This window comes from Chaetodon trifascialis, chromosome 22 (genome assembly GCF_039877785.1).
Source record: "Chaetodon trifascialis isolate fChaTrf1 chromosome 22, fChaTrf1.hap1, whole genome shotgun sequence".
NCBI lineage: Eukaryota > Metazoa > Chordata > Actinopteri > Chaetodontiformes > Chaetodontidae > Chaetodon > Chaetodon trifascialis.
The window spans coordinates 6,917,103-6,936,111 of NC_092077.1; the positions used below are offsets into that span (position 1 = coordinate 6,917,103).

At 43.1% G+C, this 19,009-nt stretch overlaps 2 protein-coding genes across 4 annotated transcripts; one reads left to right on the top strand and one right to left on the bottom strand.

Annotated features, from left to right (window-relative positions):
* Positions 1-747: 747 nt before the first annotated feature.
* elk3 (ETS transcription factor ELK3) lies at positions 748-9,475 on the bottom strand. 2 transcript variants are annotated; one of them, XM_070992555.1, is made up of 5 exons: positions 9,343-9,474; positions 5,239-5,474; positions 4,376-5,101; positions 2,813-2,935; positions 748-1,627 (listed from the first exon to the last, which is right to left on the bottom strand). In XM_070992555.1, the coding sequence occupies exons 2-5, from the start codon at positions 5,443-5,445 to the stop codon at positions 1,532-1,534; spliced, it is 1,152 nt and encodes a 383-aa protein (XP_070848656.1). In that variant the 5' UTR covers positions 5,446-5,474; positions 9,343-9,474; the 3' UTR covers positions 748-1,531. The 2 variants fall into 2 exon arrangements, with proteins under 2 accessions (XP_070848656.1, XP_070848657.1); XM_070992556.1 differs by having other exon boundaries at positions 1,400-1,627; positions 9,339-9,475.
* Positions 9,476-11,294: 1,819 nt separating this feature from the next.
* Positions 11,295-17,928, top strand: hcfc2 (host cell factor C2). Of its 2 annotated transcripts, none has more exons than XM_070992551.1 (17): positions 11,295-11,485; positions 12,218-12,366; positions 12,463-12,623; positions 13,186-13,388; positions 13,579-13,663; positions 13,779-13,882; positions 14,078-14,308; positions 14,400-14,591; positions 14,704-14,768; positions 14,983-15,103; positions 15,395-15,451; positions 15,546-15,583; positions 15,666-15,803; positions 15,998-16,183; positions 16,329-16,626; positions 16,730-16,802; positions 16,897-17,928. In XM_070992551.1, the coding sequence occupies exons 1-17, from the start codon at positions 11,320-11,322 to the stop codon at positions 16,904-16,906; spliced, it is 2,277 nt and encodes a 758-aa protein (XP_070848652.1). In that variant the 5' UTR covers positions 11,295-11,319; the 3' UTR covers positions 16,907-17,928. The 2 variants fall into 2 exon arrangements, with proteins under 2 accessions (XP_070848652.1, XP_070848653.1); XM_070992552.1 differs by having other exon boundaries at positions 15,669-15,803; positions 16,897-17,927.
* Positions 17,929-19,009: the final 1,081 nt, after the last annotated feature.

The window sequence follows — 19,009 nt, forward strand, 5'->3', positions numbered from 1 at the left end:
CGAGTGATATGCCAGAGGCACGGTCATAACTTGCATAAATCCTCATTAGATAAAGGATCAATAAGTCAGGCAGACTAGACTAACATTCATCTAAACAACTCCTCTAGAGGAGAGGAAGATGGCATCCCTGCTCATCCTCGCTTTAATTGCCCACTGTTTATATTAATGGCAGACGTCCTGTATTACATTGACCCACTGCCTCATGATTTCTCCCTAGGTAGCTTTAAAATGGGGAAACCTTCTCCTCATTGTATTTCACAAAAACATCTGTGTTTGGATGTTTCACTGCAAAAAAAAAGCTGTATTTTTCATTTTATACACAAACATGGGAATGCAGGATTATTCCACTGTTAACTGCCAACAGTGTTTCTGCTAACAGCAGTTTTCTTTTTTTACATGAACAACAGTGACATGCATGAAAGTAGATTTCTACAATGGTTAGATATTTGTCATTGTACAACTTTTTCAAATGTATGAATGAATTTATGTGAACATGTCTGAACGTGCGTGCGTATGTGTGCGTGTGCGTGTGTGCGCCTGATGCATGGAAGGCCTGCTGTGTTGTGAATTCGACCTCTCTGAAACACTGAGCTGCCGGTCAACAGTTGGTGTGTGACTCTTTTTACTGGAACTATTTATTTCTCATAACCATCGAAAGTAAATTTAATCTGTTTCATAAACAGTCTGTGATTCATTCTTTGAGTGGTGATTCACAACTTGAGTTATTACAGTTAGAAACTTCTAAAAGGTTTTTCATTTTATTCCAAAAAGTTCTCAACAGAACAGCAAAACACAAGCAAATCAGTGAGAATACATTTCCATTAATTTCTCTATAAAAATAACCAGGAACAATTTTACAGAAAAAAAAGGCTTTTGTGCAATTTTGACCTGGAATGTCTAGTAAAACCTGGTTTAAAGCTTAATACAACACACATCTTAAAATATTGAAGGCACAGCTGGTACAAGGCTTAACAAGACAGTGCATTAACAAAAAAAGCATTAAACTATACAGAAATTTTAAAAAGTTCACAGCGTCAAGTCAAAGCAATATAGAGAACAAAATAAAGATTTCTACAGCGTTTGGCGCACTGGCTAGCAGGCGCTCTGCTAGGAGTCAGTGAGGGATTCATCTCGCAGCCACACTCTAGATCTGGACAAATGGATATCAAGTGTAAAATGAGATGAGATTTAAAATGAGATGAGAAACTTGACCCTCAGTCAATTTCTTTGCATGAAGAGAAATTCAGAAGCTTTTCCATCTTGAAAAGAGGAAAACCCCAAACACGAATGCAAAGAACACACAAAGAAATGTCTAATGTGGATACTCTTCTCAGAGAGCAAAGCTTCAGAGTGAAGCTCCTGTTTCTTCGGGTAATAAATGCAAAGGAACAGGTTTCAGATCAGAACTATAACTCAGAGGAAATCCAACTCCTGTGCCATTCATCATCAGTTTAACACTGACTGGCTCGGTGCTGATCTAGCCTAGGTCGGCCCGGTTTAGCCCAGCTCGTTCTCAGAGCTCGGGGTGGCATCAGGACTTGTGGGAGCTGGAGGAGAGCAGCAGAGAAGAGGGGGCGTCCATGCTGGTTAAAGGCACGGGGATGGGTCCATTCAGCAGTGTGGGGAACTGCAGCAGGACAGTTTGAGTTAGAGGAGGAAACCACAACTCATTTAATCCAATGATGCAGAGCTTCACAAGAGAAACCTGGAATACTTCAGCTTGATTTTAAGAAGTTTAAGAATGTAAAAGAGAAATGTGCAATGCTTGGTATCACTATTCAAGTTCCTATGTGGAGAATTAGTTATGTGATTACAGCATCTTGAACGCTGTGGAACACACTGATGCTAGCTTAAGTGAGAAATGTTCAAATCTGACACAGTGGGCATTAAAGAGAATTGATATGGTTAAATGACTTAAGTCATTGTGAGTTCACACTGATCATTAATATCAGTCCCACCACCCATACAACACCAACGATGTTGCGTCCATACTGTCAACGGTAATGTCAAGGTTCGTCAGTGCTTTCACAGAATAATTTCTGTGAAAAGACAAGGAAATTTAGGTTCTGCTTGAGGTGACATTACATGACTTCTCTATTTTCTGCCGCTCTCTTGTCTGCCTGCTGCTGCGTCACAGAGGAGAGTGCACTTTTGCTTATATTACGCTGTGGGGACCTACTCTCATACCTACGTTACGAGGACCAACCCGTGTTGTGGGGACTAAAGCTGGTCATTAACATTAACTTACTTAAGCATCTCTTAAGTTTAGTTTTTTGGGGGTTGTGTGTGTGTCTGTTTGTGTCAGAGAGTTAACATGGGTGGGAGGGGCTCCTGACCAACCAGCCCTCTCCCTTTCCCCCTAGCCAACAGGAAGTTGCCCCCTCTTCTTGTCCACACCAGAACGGAAACATCTGTAGCTTATTTTGAAACCCTGGCACACTGCGAATCACACATACACCAGCACACACACACACAACTGTATGAAAACAACCTTCGAGGTAAATCTGCGGTGTGAAATGAAAGATCCTGTAGTTATGAGGGAGGGATCTGCGGTAAATAGAGATTCATAGGCAGACAGAGATTTTGTATCTATCACCACCAGAGCAAGCTGGTATTTTCTCTGACAGGCAGGTATGGAAAATAAAGGTTTGTTTGTCCCTTTGACACAGAACTGAAAGCTTTAGGGCTTATTTTGGAGCACATTTTACATAATTATCAGTGAAAGTATTTTCCAGCTTTACAGAGACAAAGTTGGAGTTCACATTTTCTCCCAGTATTTTTTGTGTGTGTATGAATACATTGTGTCTGTTACCTGAAAGAGGGAGGCATGGCTCTGCAGTTGGGCAGGACTCAGGGGTCCTACAGGACTCAGGCTGGACCAGAAATGGATATTGGAGAGTAGAGGACTGGGAGTGAGCAGCAGACCAGACGGAGTCTGCATTGACAAAACCCAAAATGAAATGTCAGAGGATAAATAGACAGGGATGGAGATGATGGTATTTATTCTGGCAATAAGTCCTCAGAGCTCTACATAGTCTGTGGTGAAGCTGTCATATCATTCAGTCTCACCCAGAGCTCGAAGCCAAGTCTGCCCTCTAGTGAACTCATGTCTACCAGACTGACTGACTTGGCAGACAGACTCCCTGCAGGTCAGGAAGCTGCACTCACATGGATTCATGAAATATATTTTCTCCTGTCTCTTATTATTTAACTAAGGCCAGTTTGGTTTTCATTCTGGCTCTGGCATGAGAACAGAAGACTCTGTTCTATCACGACAATAAGTAACTAAAAAGTTCAGAAACGACAGTTTCTTAAGTGTGTTTGTGTTTACCTTCTCACTGCAAAGATACAGATTTATTTTGGTCCTGCTTCAGTTTTTCTTTTAATTACACTTTACATAATGCACAAGCTTAATTCTTTAAAATCTTTAAAAAGGCACACGGGTGGCCAAAGGGTTTAAGGTGGTGGCCTCATTTCCTGTCATCTGTCTATGATCGACTTTCTAATAAGGGCGTAAAATGAGCTAAAATATGTTAGAGAATCTGTTTTTCATGGCAGCAAACTGTGCCAAACTCTTGCTGTAATAAGGCACAGGGCTGTGCTTTAGCTATATCCATCTTTCCTTTCTGTGATCACTCACTTTGCTGATCCAAAACAGTTTGGGATGTTTTGACTGTTGTTGCTGATTTACCATCTAGATCGAGCTCTCAGCTTTGCTAGCAGGATACCACTTTAGGCCATCAAAGACCAGCAACCACTGTAGACTGGTTTCTGGTGGACAACAGGGTCAACTGCAGGGACTGTTTTATAATGTAGCAGCTGAAATCAGAAGCACATCTGTCCTGGGGAAAGTTCAGCAAAGGTTTCTGAATTCTTGCAGGTTCCTGTAGTGGATAATGGGCTGTGGACACTTAACCAATCGCTCAGGTGTTCCTTTCAAATGCTTCATCATACAAAACGTTCAGTGACGAGTGAACGCTTTAGCATACACTTTTATTTTCCATTAATTATGTATTGTACACTTAGCAGCCTGTCGCTGCTCAGTCGGATAAAAGCGTGTGCTGAATGCCTGAATGTAGTCAGAATGTCCTGAGTCGGTCAGTGTGTTCCTGCCAGTGAATCAGGAGCTTCAGGAACATATGGCTTCACTTATGAACCTCCTCCCTCCCTCGTCTTCTCCCGTCTTTCCGCTCACCTCTTTCCATCTCCTCCCTGTCTACAAGTTTAACTTTCTTCATTCTCCAAAAACGCATGCACCAACGTTTGCCTCTCCTCTTTTCTCTGACTCTGCCCTCACCTGAAACCACCTGTGTTCACAGATGGACTGTGTGTGTGTGCAGTGATGTTAATACATGCGTTATGTATCTTGTTGTACCTGTGCGGTGAAGAAGGCAGGGGTCAGGGACCCTGAAGGCAGCGCTGGGCTGTTGAGAGCAATGGAGACAAGGTCACTTCCTGTCAGGAGGAGGGAGGAGGTGGAGAGTTCCAAGCCTTTGGGTTTTCTGCTTTTCAAAGGTGCACTACTGACCAATCCCCTCCTCTCTGGTGTTGTCGTGCTTTGTGACCTTACTCTCTCCCTCTGACCAGATGACAGGTTTAGAGGTTGAGCGCTCTGCTCCAACTCACCAGTCTCTGAGCTCTGGCCCCGCCCCCTCCACGATACGTGTGCAGGGCTCTGTGACGGTGAGGAGGAGCAGGAGGAAAGGCGGGCTTGCGGAGGAGACGGCCTGGAAGAATGGGAGGTCTCAGTCGAAGACGGGGGTGGGGTGGATGGCAGGGAGGAGTGGCCATGATTGGTTACGAACCGGATGACAGAGGAGCTGTCGTCATGGTGATCGGATCTGGGCTCCATCTTAATCGGATGGTGAGGTTCTAAGGAGTGTTGCAGGGAACTGATGGTGAAGGAGGAGTACAGGCCGGAGCGTAGGTATTGGTTTCTCCCACCCCCATCCTCGTCTTCAGCTTCAGGCTCTGATGTCGCACTACTGCTTTCCTCACAGCTCCGGCCCGACTCCACCACCGCAGGGTCCATCTTCAGAATCTCAGGGAACGACACAAACCTGTAGACGAACTTCTGGCCAATCACCTTCTTGATAATGTTCTACAGAGGAAAGAAGAGTTCTTATTTTAAACCCTTTTATTAGCATGTTGGTGTGTTGATTTCAAGTGGGTTTCATGGCCCTAATGACATAAACACTTCGACTGTTCAGTGTATTTTGAAATGTATATGTTGCATACTTTGTCATAGTAGTAGCGCAGGGCTCTGCTCAGCTTGTCATAATTCATGTTGGTCTTGTTCTTGCGCAGCCCCCAGAGCTTGGCCACTTCCTCTGACTTAAGCAGCTTGAACTCGCCGTCGTTGGACGTCCAGCAGATTAGATGTTTGTGGCTTTGGTCAAGCAGCAGCTGCAACAGGAACTGCCAGAGTGTGATGGAACTCTCCATGACGGGATGACAGCAGAGACACAGGCAATCTGCAGAGGAGAGTCAAGACTTACTGAAGTCAGTTCTACAAGCACATATTGCTTTACACTCTCAAGAACAGTGCAGTTAGCTAAAAGATGCTAAAATGCTCTGCTGGCTGAGGGAAACTGCAGAGTTAGGTGATAACTCTATGCAGATTTGTCAATATGAGCAAAGCCTTAAACATTACACAGAGTGCTTTGATCCAGCGTTAATCCAAAAATATTGATTAGTCCATCTTAAAATTCTCTGTTCGTAAAAGTCATACATTTCTGTTGTGTACATGAAACCTGTGGAAACTGTTGATTAAAGATTAGAGAGATTAAAAAAGATCAGATTAAAGATGTACATGCAGCTCAGGAGATCAATTCTCTGACTGTTTAGGGCATCAGACACCAGAAAAGACATAAAAAAGAAGGAAGGAAAGAAAGGAAGGAGGGTAGGTGGGCAGGGAGGAGCAGGAAATGTCAACGTCAACACAAATGTGAACCACGATGTTTCTGCTGATGCCATGTCCACTAAAAACCACAAACATAACAGTGCTGACCACCCCCCCCACCCCCAAAACTGGGAATTTCCTGTCCTAAACACTGAACCCACAAATAGACAACAACACACACATACAAACAACACCAAAGCCTCTAATCCACTGTGACCTGACCTTTTTTGACCTTTTTGGTTCATGAACAAAATAAGTAATCTACATCACACATAAGAATATTTTGCCTGACAGGCTCACAGACTTTGGCTGCCTTCCAAAGCAGGATGGCAACAGTAGTAAACACAAACTGCCATTAATGCTCAGACTTGAATTTGTGTGCCCTTACTTCACCTCCTTATCTTGGAAAGAGCAGGTTTTATGTGTAGATGAGTGACAAATTAAAACAAAAAGAAAACATCACAAATTCAGATTCGTCCACTCAGGGCACATATGGGGTCAGTGGATGCTTGCCCCTGTTTGCCAACCCAGTTCACACAATGCTGATTAAGCCTATCACCGAGGGGTAAATCTCTCAGTAAGATCAGGTAAATTTCACAGTATACCAGACTTATTAAATCTGGTGTTTTCAAATCTAACTCTGAGAATCAAACCAGAGTCGGTGATTGTTGGAACACTGGGCGGTTTTGACCAGTTTCATTTTGTATCTGTTGCGTTTGAATGAAGCAAAGTTTAACAATGAGTTAACTTGCCAATTGAGCTCATCTTAGTTCAATAAAAGAGAGGAACTCAAAACCAGAAGGTGTACGGTTGTATTTTTCTGTTTAATAAGGAAAATAGGTGTAAGAATATTTCCTGTCTTTATATTTTGTGAGTTTTTTTTTTTGGTTTATTTATTACAATAAAAAGGTTTACATACATCTTTCAGCTAAAACTACTGAGGAGTCTACTATCAGACTCTCACCTCCTGAAGTGGTATTATATGACAGGACAGGCTGGAGCTAGCTTGTTAGCATGCTAACTTCTGTAGATATCTCTGCAAAATAGCACAGATGTCAACGTACCTCTAGGAATGTTACTTCTTTGTGTTCTGTGGATAATGTTCATTTTTTTTCAATGTTGTAACCTAAAATTTTGGCCATTTCTTAGACATTGTACCTTTAAGCATCTGCATGCATATTATTGGTTCAAATGATATTAAACTCAGGGATGTAGTGAAGTTGAATATGCTTGAACTCACCTTTACTTACAAAGCTGGGTCCCTGAAGGGCATGGAATAGGTAAAGTTGTGTTTTTAGTGTTTTTTTTTTGTTAAGTTTTCCTCCTAACAGTGAAGAAGCCCTCATTGCACTTTTTAAAATTGTCTTGTTATTTCACCTTTATGTCTCCATACACTCTATCTCTTGTGTGTGTATGTGTGTGCATGTGTGTGTGTGTGTGTGTGTGTGTGTGTGTGTGTGTGTGAGAGAGAGAGAGAGAGAGAGAGAGAGAGAGAGGGACATTGGTTGGCTTTTGGATGTTTCCATGGTGATAAAGCAGGATGTGGTCAGTGACCTTCTGCCAAGACAAGCATGGGTATAACCGATGTGTTTACCTGGAAACCACTGACTGTCTGTGAGCGTCTGCCCGGCTGTTTCTCTGTCTCCTTTGCTTTCCTCTCTCTCTCTTTCTCTCTTTCAAATTAATTTACAAGGCGCCTTATTGGCAGGAAATACAAAACTACTTACTGCCAAAAGAAAAACAACAAATAACTCACCATAACCAGATTTAATTTGCAATCATGACGACATGACAGCAGTGACTTTGCAGTTGCACCAGGAATCAACCACAACCACATCTGCCTCAATAGTGGAGAAACATTGGAGCCAAGGACCTCAAACATTGCTCCCAGAAGTGATGGTTACTCTACCAACTTCATAATAACATGTGGTTCAGTAATACCAGAATAATCAGCCACTAATTCAATATAAATATACAGTGTGCATCTCTCTTTTTCCTCTGTCTTTAAAAAGAGACCATCCAGCAGAAAGGGGAAAGTGTATGTGGTGCAAACAATGACCCATCACCATGAACACAACACATATCCCCTCACTTCCCTTTTCCTGTATGTGTGTGTGTGTGTGTGTGTGTGTGTGTGTGTGTGTGCGCGTGCATGTGTGTGTGTGCGCATATGTGTGTGTGTGTGTGTGTGTGTGTGTGTGTGTTAAGTGACGGAAGAAGTGTAGTGCTGTCTCTCTGTCTGAACAAGGACTTCCTGTCATTCTGCTTCAGGGGTGTCTTCCCAGAGAAAGGCCTTTCCTCTCTGGGAGGTAGGACGTCCTGTTACTGAGAACCACCAGGAACACACACACCTCATGCTTCTTTATTTGTATAAAAATCTTGTATGGACTGTTAACACTTAGTGGATGCAAAAATTTTCTCTTTAAGAGTAACATCTCAACACACGCACATGCATGCACACACACGTACATTTGCGGATCCATGATAACGTATGGAGACTGCATCTATGTCCCGATGTCAGACTCTGTTTGAGCTATATTCACCTTATGACATTTTACTCTTAACAAGTCTGTACTGGATAATAACAAAGCAGTCCAGCCCTCAGAGATACAGCTTAGAGTTTGACAATCTATGATCTTTAAGTGTAAGTTAACAAGTTATAAATGACCCATACCTGAATATTCTCCTTCCCCAGATGGGAATCTAATAGATAAACAGTCCAGTGTACTTTGGACTTCCAAGATCTTCAGTCAAAGACAAACAAACCAAACCAAAAAACTGCACATGAGATTGTACATCCATTTTCTCTGGGTTAGTTATTTCTTATTTTTGAAAGTGTGTGTGTGTGTGTGTGTGTGTGTGTGTGTGTGTGTGTGTGTGTGTGTGTGTGTGTGTGTGTGTGTGTGTGTGTGTGTGTGTGTGTAGAGGGAGGGGGGTTCTGCTGGAACTCAACTGGTTCTTTGTTTTGCACCAGTGACTCATTTTCAAGATGTTGTCTGCTGCCAGCTTCAATCCGGAAGCGCATGGCAATTAGTCTGCGAGGTCCAGACAAACCAGAAAGTCTACTACTACATTTTTAAAGGAGCCACGGCTACTTTTTCCGCTGTCGCTGGTACACTAACCTCTTTTTTGCATTAGTATTATTATTTTTCCTAATGTAGTCAAACAAAATTGGGGCAACCTTACGCCTCGGCTTGTGCCAAAGCGCGGAACGCACACGGCTTTAGCACCTTTTACGCACAGCATTAACGCTTTTTACGCACAGGTTTAACACTTTACGCGCGGCTTCAGTGTGGTTTTCAAGTTGACATTGAATATGTGAACCTGATCAGGTTTCAGCAAATTCAACAACAGTTAATATAAGTCCGCTTCTGTGTCTCTGTTATGTACGAATGTCTCCAAAAAGTTGTAAGTAGAAGGAAACTTAAACTCGCACCTACCCTGTTATGGACGGCCGCTGCTCCTCTGTCCGTCTGCGCTGCGTGATTGTGTGTTTGTCTTAAAGCGGAGTGTGTGTGTTGGGCTCCATGCTGCGGCTGCTGCTCTCTGAAAGCGGATCCGCAGCTTTTCTCTCTCCTGCCTCAGAACAGGAAGTCGGGACGCGCAGACGGAGAACCGGCGCACTTCCTTTGGCGCAGTATTCCCGTCTGTGTAAACACACATACACGCGCGCGCGCGCGCACACACATACACACACACGTGCGAGCGCGTACACACACACACACACACACGTGCGAGCGCGTACACACACACACACACACACACACACACACACACACACACACACACACACTGAATCTCTATTTCCCATAAACACACCCCCTCCTTTAAACCACTCTATCACACGCACACAGGCCCGTGGTACGCGCAATACGCACACATTTTTTCAGACCTGCACACACCTTAACTCATGCACGGAAATGGCCAACAGGCCGACGCGCTCATTTTTTTCTCCACTTCTCTCTCTCTCTCTCTCTCTCTCTCTCACACACACACACACACACACACACACACACAAATTGCAATTTCGACTTTCCGACAACACACAGCGTTGAACCAACTGACAACTGACGTCACCTTCTTCCTGCTCACCGGGAGGGGTTCCTGTTCTTACACACACACACACACACACACACACACACACACACACACACACACACACACACACACACACACACACACACACACACACACACACACACACACATTACCTTGTGCTATCTTTAAATATTTATCAGTTTATTAGTTTTCCTCTCTCTGGTTTTGCAGCCTCTACATTTTTCATACTGTATTTAAGTACTTTATGTTTTATGTTCTATAAATATTGGCAGCAGGATAAAATCATGCACCCGTTAAATTTAGCTCTTGCAGATGATTAAATATTCTGGTTTCAGTGGAGGGGCTTCCAAAGATTGTCAGTGTTTGAGATGATGAATCAAACAGAATGTAGCCCACTATGGGTTCTGCCTAAAATGTTCATGTCCAAACACATGTTGGAAGGCAAAATCAGCTGTCCAATTAAGTGTCTGACCTCAGCTGACAAGCATTACTACCATGAGACAAACAATGTAACTCCTGGTCACCTGGCAACATTTAACAGACTCTCCTGGGGTCTATTGGTGCTGTTGATGGAGACACTTTGAAGAGTGTTCACAGTCTGAGATGGTCTGTGTGCTTGACATAATTCAGAGAGATCTGTTTCTCTGTGCTATGGGCTCTATCCTATTTATTTGTGCATCTCGATGTGGACTCAAAGGCCATGTCAGCATCTTCTGTGTCCTTGATATCTTGCCGTTGAAATCAGTCCTGCAGCAATTTAGTTTTCTGACATACAGAAGACAGATTAAACCTTGAATGGCCAAAGTATATGCTGTCTGTACACTAAATTGCAGATATCCCGACTTTTACTCCTCTGTACTGGTTAAGCTCCATAAATGCTGGACCCCACATTTCCCACAATACAACTCAATCCTTTGTCTGACTTGGTCAATGTTCATTTCTGTCCTGATTGTAACAAAGACTTTCTAAATTTGTATTGCTCAACCAAATTCCCCTTCAGTTGTCCATTGACCAGTTTTATGAATAATCAGTTGAATCATCAAGAAATCAAGAACAAACAAGTTGAATTGCCAAGTTATTTCCTCCTGCTTCAGTTGTCCATTGACTGGTTTTATGAATAATCAGTTGAATCATCAAGAAATGAAGAACAAACAAGTTGAATTGCCAAGTTGTTTCCCCCTGTTATTCATTAAGCAAACAAGTGTGCATTTGCCTTAAATTTTTGATACCCGATCTACGCAGATGAGTCAGACGTCCTGTTTTGTTTCGACCTCTCTGATTGGATTTCCTGATGCCTCCCTCGCCCCGCCCATGCCTTTAAAACGTCAACAGCGCCAAATTTCAGCTCGGTGGGGAAGATGACCACGGGCATCGAGGAGCCGCAATGGAAGAAAGTCCATTCCGTTACAGGAGTGACACCGCGGTCCAGACATGGACACCGAGCAGTTGCCATACGGGAGCTGATTATTGTGTTCGGTGGTGGAAACGAAGGGATAGCGGAGTACCTTCATGTTTACAACACTGGTAAGCTAACGTTAGCTGGATGCTAACTAGCAGGTTAGCGGCTAATGTTTTTAGCATGCGCAGGAGTCCGAAAGACCACTGAGGGCCAGCAGGCCTTTTGTTGCGAGCTTTTGTTACTTTTTGAAAGGTTAAAGACTATATCAGCATTAGTTTGGTTGTGGTATTATTAGTTCGTTGTTGTGAAGTAGCCTCTAGCTTGAGTTGGACAGCTTACTTCTGCTTGCTAGCTAGCTTCAGTTTGTATTTTCCTCAGATCGTCTAACATTGCTTATACATCTCCTTTAACTGCTAAAAGACTGTCGAGCAGTCTTGCCATGTCGCTTTTTGGTCGCGTCACCTGAAAACAATCGTGCTGTTATGAAAAAAGTCTGACAACACAACACAGTTAATTATACACATACAGAGGGTTATGTCCTTAAACATTCATATAGTTATCATTGAAGTGTTAGCAGAGCTTGAGACTGATGTTTGTATTCACTTTGCACTGAATCAGCACTGAGTACATATTGGTTTTGAAGTGATTGTTGTCACGATGTGTTGATGTTTTGTGCAGAGTATTGTGCAGAAAGGGTCATTGAAGTTTACTGTTGTGGTGACGTGAAGTTTGGGGTAGTATTTGTCTAACTACTGCAAAAAGTAGTGTGTTTCCCAATAGGGTGTGTAAAATGTCTAAGAGGCTGCATTCACCATGTTCTGTCTAATGCAATTGCTGGCACTTGGCTATTTTTCCAGTTTCAAAGCAGTGGTTTCTGCCTGCGGTGAGGGGTGACATCCCACCTGGCTGTGCTGCCCATGGCTTTGTCTGTGAAGGCACTCGAATACTGGTGTTTGGTGGCATGGTCGAGTTTGGGAAATACACCAACAGCCTCTATGAACTTCAGGTAATGCCGTCACAATTCTTCAGTACTGATTCTAGCCATATTACTGTCATGAAGAAGAATCTATTCAGATCTTGACTTTCAACCCGTTTGGCTCAGGCTAATCGCTGGCTGTGGAAGAAGCTGAAGCCCAGAGCACCCAGGAATGGCACACCTCCCTGCGCTCGGATTGGGCACAGCTTCACTCTCGTGGGTAACAAGTGTTACCTGTTTGGAGGGCTGGCTAATGATAGTGAAGACCCCAATGGCAATATACCAAGGTGCTGTGCAACTACACACAAGAAATGTAATGTTTGGAGTTAATTAACCATGGGCTTTTCAGAAAGGTCTGGCTGCACCCAATATCATTCTGGTGCCAATCACAATCATCTTGGGCGACGCTAAGCCCAGGATGCAGATATGGTGTCCTTCCAAAATCATGTAATAGTAGAAATTGTTTTGCTAGAACATTTGCATGTGGAGAGACGAGCCCTGGAACAGAAAACAACAGCTGCAAGCTTGTTTAAGTCCGTACCATTAGTGACCAGATTAGGTTTAAGGTAACTTGATTTTTTCATCATAGATTAGCATGAAAGTTGCTTCACTATTTTTATGGTAAAATAACTGAAACAAATAAACAGGTATCAAAATAGTTGCTGATTTTTTTCCTGTTTCAACGTCACTGCTGAACTCTGAGCCAATCACATCAGCTGAGCACTGGCTCTGGACCAATGGAGTAATCATAGAATGATCTGTGTTGATCCTGTTGCTCTCTATACAAATCCAAAATTGTATTTAATTAAACTCAGCTGCATAAATGAGTTTTAATTTTTACCATCTTAGATACATGGGGGACTTCTATGAGCTGGAGCTGCAGTCGGTATCAGGGGCAAGAGGCTGGAGCATCCCAGAGACAAAGGGTGGGGGTCCTTCTGCACGTGAGTCCCACGCCTCGGTTGCCTATGTTGGCCTTGGCTCCCCAAAGCTCTATATCTTTGGAGGGATGCAAGGATGCCGGTTAGACGACCTCTGGCAGCTTGACCTCGGTAGGTTTTTTTTTTTTTTTTTTTTGACAAGATGATATTACCTTTGTGCAAGTGTCAGAAAGGAAAAATCTTACATCCTGTAGTCACCACTGTGCCTTGAATCTGCCGTACGCTTATTTGCATATAGTGAGAACCAACTCTTTATAATGTAATATTTAGTTCCTTATCATGACCCTTTCCCTCTCTTCAGACACAATGGTTTGGTCGATGCCTCAAACCAGGGGTTCCACATCATTTCCCAGAAGCCTTCACTCTGCCAGTGTCATTGGAAACAAGTAGGGAATCCTTCATTGTCGGTGTCATATCTCTGTTAAAGTGGATGTCTAGTTTGTATGTGACCCCTGGCCAGGGTAGCCTTTGACATGTTGTAGTGCTTCCCTCTGTCTGCAGGATGTATGTTTTTGGTGGCTGGATTCCTGTTCCAGAGTCAGACAAACACGGTGCTTTAGGGATTGAATGGATCTGCACCAATTCCTTAAGTGTGCTCAACTTAGGTCAGTACGGTTCTCTACAAATATCCCATACTTCTATCAGAGTTTTCACACAAGGTGAAGCCCTAACGAATGTCTTTATTAGTTCAGTTTTAGCAAAATGCCATGTTAAATCTTGTCAGTACCACTGCTTGTGTTGGGCTTTCTCCATCACCCAGAACCCAGCAAATTCACTACTGCCTTGTCTTCCTATCACAGACACTATGAGCTGGCAGAACCTGGGCCCAGAGCAGCAGGACGATATTGAGTCTCAGCTGCAGAGCCAGGGACCCCAGAGTGAAGACCCGTATGCCTGTTGGCCCAGAGCCAGAGCTGGCCACTGCGCTGCTTCTGTTGGGTCCAGGCTTTACATCTGGAGTGGCCGTGACGGATACCGTAAGAGCTGGAACTACCAGGTGTGCTGCAAAGATCTCTGGTACCTGGAGACAGGTGAGAACCAACAGCGAGCAGTTCAGAGAGGCTTTAGCTAATAAAGAACAAATACACTTACTCAGTTTAATATTCTGTGTTCTGTCCTCAGATCGACCAGCCGCCCCAGAGGCTGTGTTACTCATCAAATCCACAGTCAGCATGCTTCATGTGGCGTGGCGCCCCCTGGCGGCAGCAGACTGCTACATCCTTCAGACCCAGCCCGTGCGTACTTCAGCCAGTAATCCATCAGCCAAACCAAGTGGAACAGATGGACTGGAGGGGAAGGATAAAGACTCTGCAGGTGAGGAGAGTGCACACATTAAGTTATTGATATCATATTTATCAGTATAAGGAACATTTTAAGGACACTTCTGGCACTACAGTGGAATTTTTATTTAACTCTCCATTCTCAGGTGTCCAGTCCCATCAACTTCAAGCTGAAGGGGCAGCTAATAAAGAAGCAAAAGCATCAGCTCAGGTAGACTGGACATGCTGAGTCTTTGTTTTGAGACTTGGGTAAAATAACTAAAATACAATTTCAGCAAAGTTTTAATAATACTGTGAAGGAGCCCTGCCAGTTAAGACAATTAAAAAAAATCACTGTACTTTTTTGCTATTTATGTTTGTACCTTACTCTGGCAGAGCTCCCTATTTACAACAAAAAAGTCTCTCATTTTCTCCCTGGATTTCAGGATGCTTCGGCAAAGCAGGACACTACAGTAAAATCGTCCAGCGGCTCAGCAGAGACCCAGGCACAAGGAGGGAGGAGTGCTGGCAGAGGGACAGTGGAGGACTCTGACACAAAGCGCTGCAGTAAGTCTCGTTTCCAAGTGATTAAATAGATCGCCCAAGCTGATTTTTGTGCTTCCACAAATTTAATCAATGACATTAACGTAGTTGTTGAAGTAGCAACAATTAACATTTTTCTATTCTATTTCCTACATAGCGTTAAGAAAATGGCACACAGCAAGCTTTTACTCCAAAGCAGCTATTTAGTCTGATCTGCCCTCATCAAATAAGATTTCACCAGTCTTGCCTCCTCACTGCAGCATTAGTGTCACTTCAGTTTCTCAGCTTTGACACCACTGAGCTTTGTGGTTATAGGCGCTGGACAGGACACGTCAGCAACAGAGGTCAGCAGCTCAGCACAGCAGCAGCCAGGTAATGATGACACTGAAGCTCATAAAGCAGAGGAGCAACAGGTTGAGGGTTTCAAGAGGTGAAGTTCACTGTGGGTGCTCCTTTGCTTTTACAGGGGAACACACTGTCTCAGCTGAGAAGACAACAGATCAGGTACGCTTCTGGACAGCAGTTGGCAGCTCTTTCACTCAGCTTGGTCTAAACTAAGACTATAAACTTTCGTCTCCATGTCCAGCAGAATCCAGATGAAGCAGTGTGGTTTGATGTTGGTGTGTTCAAAACACTCTTCTCTGAGGTCAGCCACTACTTTGTACCCGCTGACGGTGACCAGGCGCCTGGATCCATCAGCAGTCGAGCCTCAAATGCTAAAGAGGTAAAAAATATAGCATAAAAAGCCAGTGTCAATCATGTGTTCTACAGAAAGATTGATTGCACTGTTCTTTAATGCATGGCAGGTATTAATTGGGACTCTGTGACCCTGTCCTCTGCTTATTGTTCTTGCTTATTCAGACACATCATGAATTCTCTCACCCACACATCATCTGACAATCCTTTGCTTTCCTCCAGAGGAAGCTGCCCGGGCCCCAGGACTACCAGGGCAGAGAGAAGCAGGAGCTGGCTCCAGGTCAGACCTACAGGTTCAGAGTTGCAGGCATCAACTGCTTTGGCAAGGGAGACTTCAGCCCAGTCAGCGAGTTCAAGACTTGCCAGCCCGGTTTCCCTGGAGCGCCCTCTGCTGTCAAAATTACCAAGGTGACATATCAAGGATATTCAGATACAAGGAAATGTGGTCAACGTGGGTAGTGTCTGTGAGTTTAGACTGCTCTCAGACTCAAAACTGGTGCTGAAGCTGCTTAGTTGTTCATATTTGTCTGAATGCTCTTTTTTTTCTGCACAGGCAAATGATTCAGTCCACATCACGTGGGAGGCTCCCTCGTCTCCATCGGGCCGCATCCTGGAGTATTCTATGTACATGGCGGTGAGAAAGAACCGCTCCAACAGCTCAGAGCGTCCCGGCCAGATGGCCTTCATCAGGATCTACCGTGGCACCAAGACGTCCTGCACGGTCAGCTCCACCCATATGGACAACGCCCACATCGACTGCTCCGCCTCCAACCGGCCGGCTGTCGTCTTCCGCATAGCCGCTAAGAATGAGCAGGGCTATGGCCCGGCGACGCAGATCCGCTGGATTCAAGGTGGAGATGCTCGTCTTTTTGTGGCTTCTGCTCATTCACTTAGTTTGTGACAGATGAAAACTTCCTGTTTTTGTCCCTTTTTTAAAAATTTTTTTTTTATTAGATCCCAGTAAATTGCGAGCATCTGCATCCAAAGCAGACAACAGTGCTGAGGCTGACCAGGACGCTGCTGACAGGTAACCAAGGGAACCCTTGTGATTTCTGCTCATTGTTAATTTCTAAATTTGAATTTTTATTGAATTGTCCCCTCTATTTCCTTTTTCCTTGTAGCTCCAGTTGAAAATGTTTGCCATCGTGGGTTGGAAAAGACGATATGTACACTCAGGAGGCGATGTTCATCACTCAGATGATGTATATTTCCTAGATAGTTTTGTTAATTTATTTTTTTATGTATGTAATTACCCTGTAAATAGATTTTCATAGGAAGCTTGACCACTTGGACATTTTAGTTAAACAAGTGTTTTGTTGAGTAATAATGTGTAATATGATGTAGACCAAACTACACATCTGATTTCAAATCTAAAACCCTTCAGAGGTTGGAGATGCTTTTCATCTGCCACTGATTCTTTCCACAGTATGTCATACCTTTGAATGAAACACTGGTGGTAAGATCTTTTTTTTTAATCGTTGACCACTTTTATAATCCTGTTTACACTGTGAGGTTATGAAATAGGAATTATCTCCAGAGTGGAATGTTGTTTTATAATCAGATTGTTTACTGTTATTCAGCTCTTTGTACATATGTTACATCACTGTACGCAGCCATGTTACTACAAACATCTGTATCCATTATGTTTGTTGTTTTAGACTTTGTTGCATCCCTGTTATCCTCATTATCACCTGATTGTTTACAAGGTATACGTTTAAAGGACCAGTGTGTTGGATTTTATGAGGACCTATTGTCAGAAATTGAATATAATATTCATAAGTGTGTCTTTGTTGGTGTATAATCACCTGGAAATAAGAACAGTTGTGTTTTTACCTTAGAACAAGCCTTTTATATCCACAGAGGAAGCAGGTCCTCTTCCACTGAGTCTACCATGTTGCATCGCCATGTTTATACAGCAGCTAACAACGGACAAACTGGGTCCGGAGAGGCCTTTTACATTTTCAGCTTCCACCAGGGATGGGCTGAGGCATGTGGTATTCAGTTGAGCTACCTCACTGCTAGCTGCTACTGAATCCTACACACTGATCCTTTAAGTTAAAAAAACATTTCAGTCCTTATTTAAAAACCTGAGGCACTACTAACATTTCTGATGATTAAAGGTCTCACATATGCCACAGCTGTGACATGAAGAGGTTTGTGTGTCAACAATATTATTGTCTCTTGTTTTGACCAGCTCACCATTTAGTGGCAAAGAAGTGCAATTATTCTCTATTGGTTTCTTTCCTCTGCTCCTGCATATCATCTGGCCTCAGATTATTAGAGACCTCTTTCAGCAGTGGTGTGAAGGAACACCTGGAGAGACATCTATCCAAATCTCAAATCACTGAGACCAGACCTGCATCTCTTCATTTTCTTGCTAAAAATGGATTCCATGTTTGTGCTGTCTTCCATAGGAGTGCATTTCTCTTTGTTATTGTGAATGGGTTCATCTGTTTGTGGTAAGGGTAACTTAATGCATTTGAAGAATGCACGCTGCAGACTCATTATTTCCATTCAAGAAATAATGAGTCTGCTGACAAACTTGGTTGTCAGCAAGAGAAAATACAGCTGCACAGAACTACACATGCCTCACTCTGACTAGCCACAGCTGATCATTTTAGATGCAGTGTCTGTGTAATGCTGGTGAATTTGTTCTCATTGTGGACAAATATTGATTGTAAACAGCATCATATAGAACAATATGGTTTGCGTTAAGTATGAAAAGTAAAGAAAACAGTCCTTTATTGATCTCATACAGGACAGATTTTGCTAAAAGTATTCATTATGTAGGCAGAGAGGGCCCTGCCAATGTTAAATCATTCAGTGTTGTTATGTTTCCTACTTAAATGTTAAGTATTATAAAGTTACTTTAAAAATGAAATACTTCTTTAAAATACAAGTCTGAGGCAAGGTTTGTTACCTTTTTATCCTAAGTATCCTAAACTTTACAACACATTATCAATGTACTAACTAGTTAGTCATTTATTATGAATGGATTCGGTTTGTATTGTGCAGTATGCCATGTTTGTGGAACAAGCATTGCATCCATCACTTTTATTCAGGAAAGTTTTTTTTTTTTTTAATGGAGTCTCTCGATATCTGAAGCGAAGGGACGAAGTGCCTTTATACCGTCAAACATTTTCAGTGTCACGATTAATGTGCGTCACATAGAGACCCTTTGACAAAGTTTGATGAAAGTTACCTTCTTTAACAACAGTGATGCACTTTGGGAGA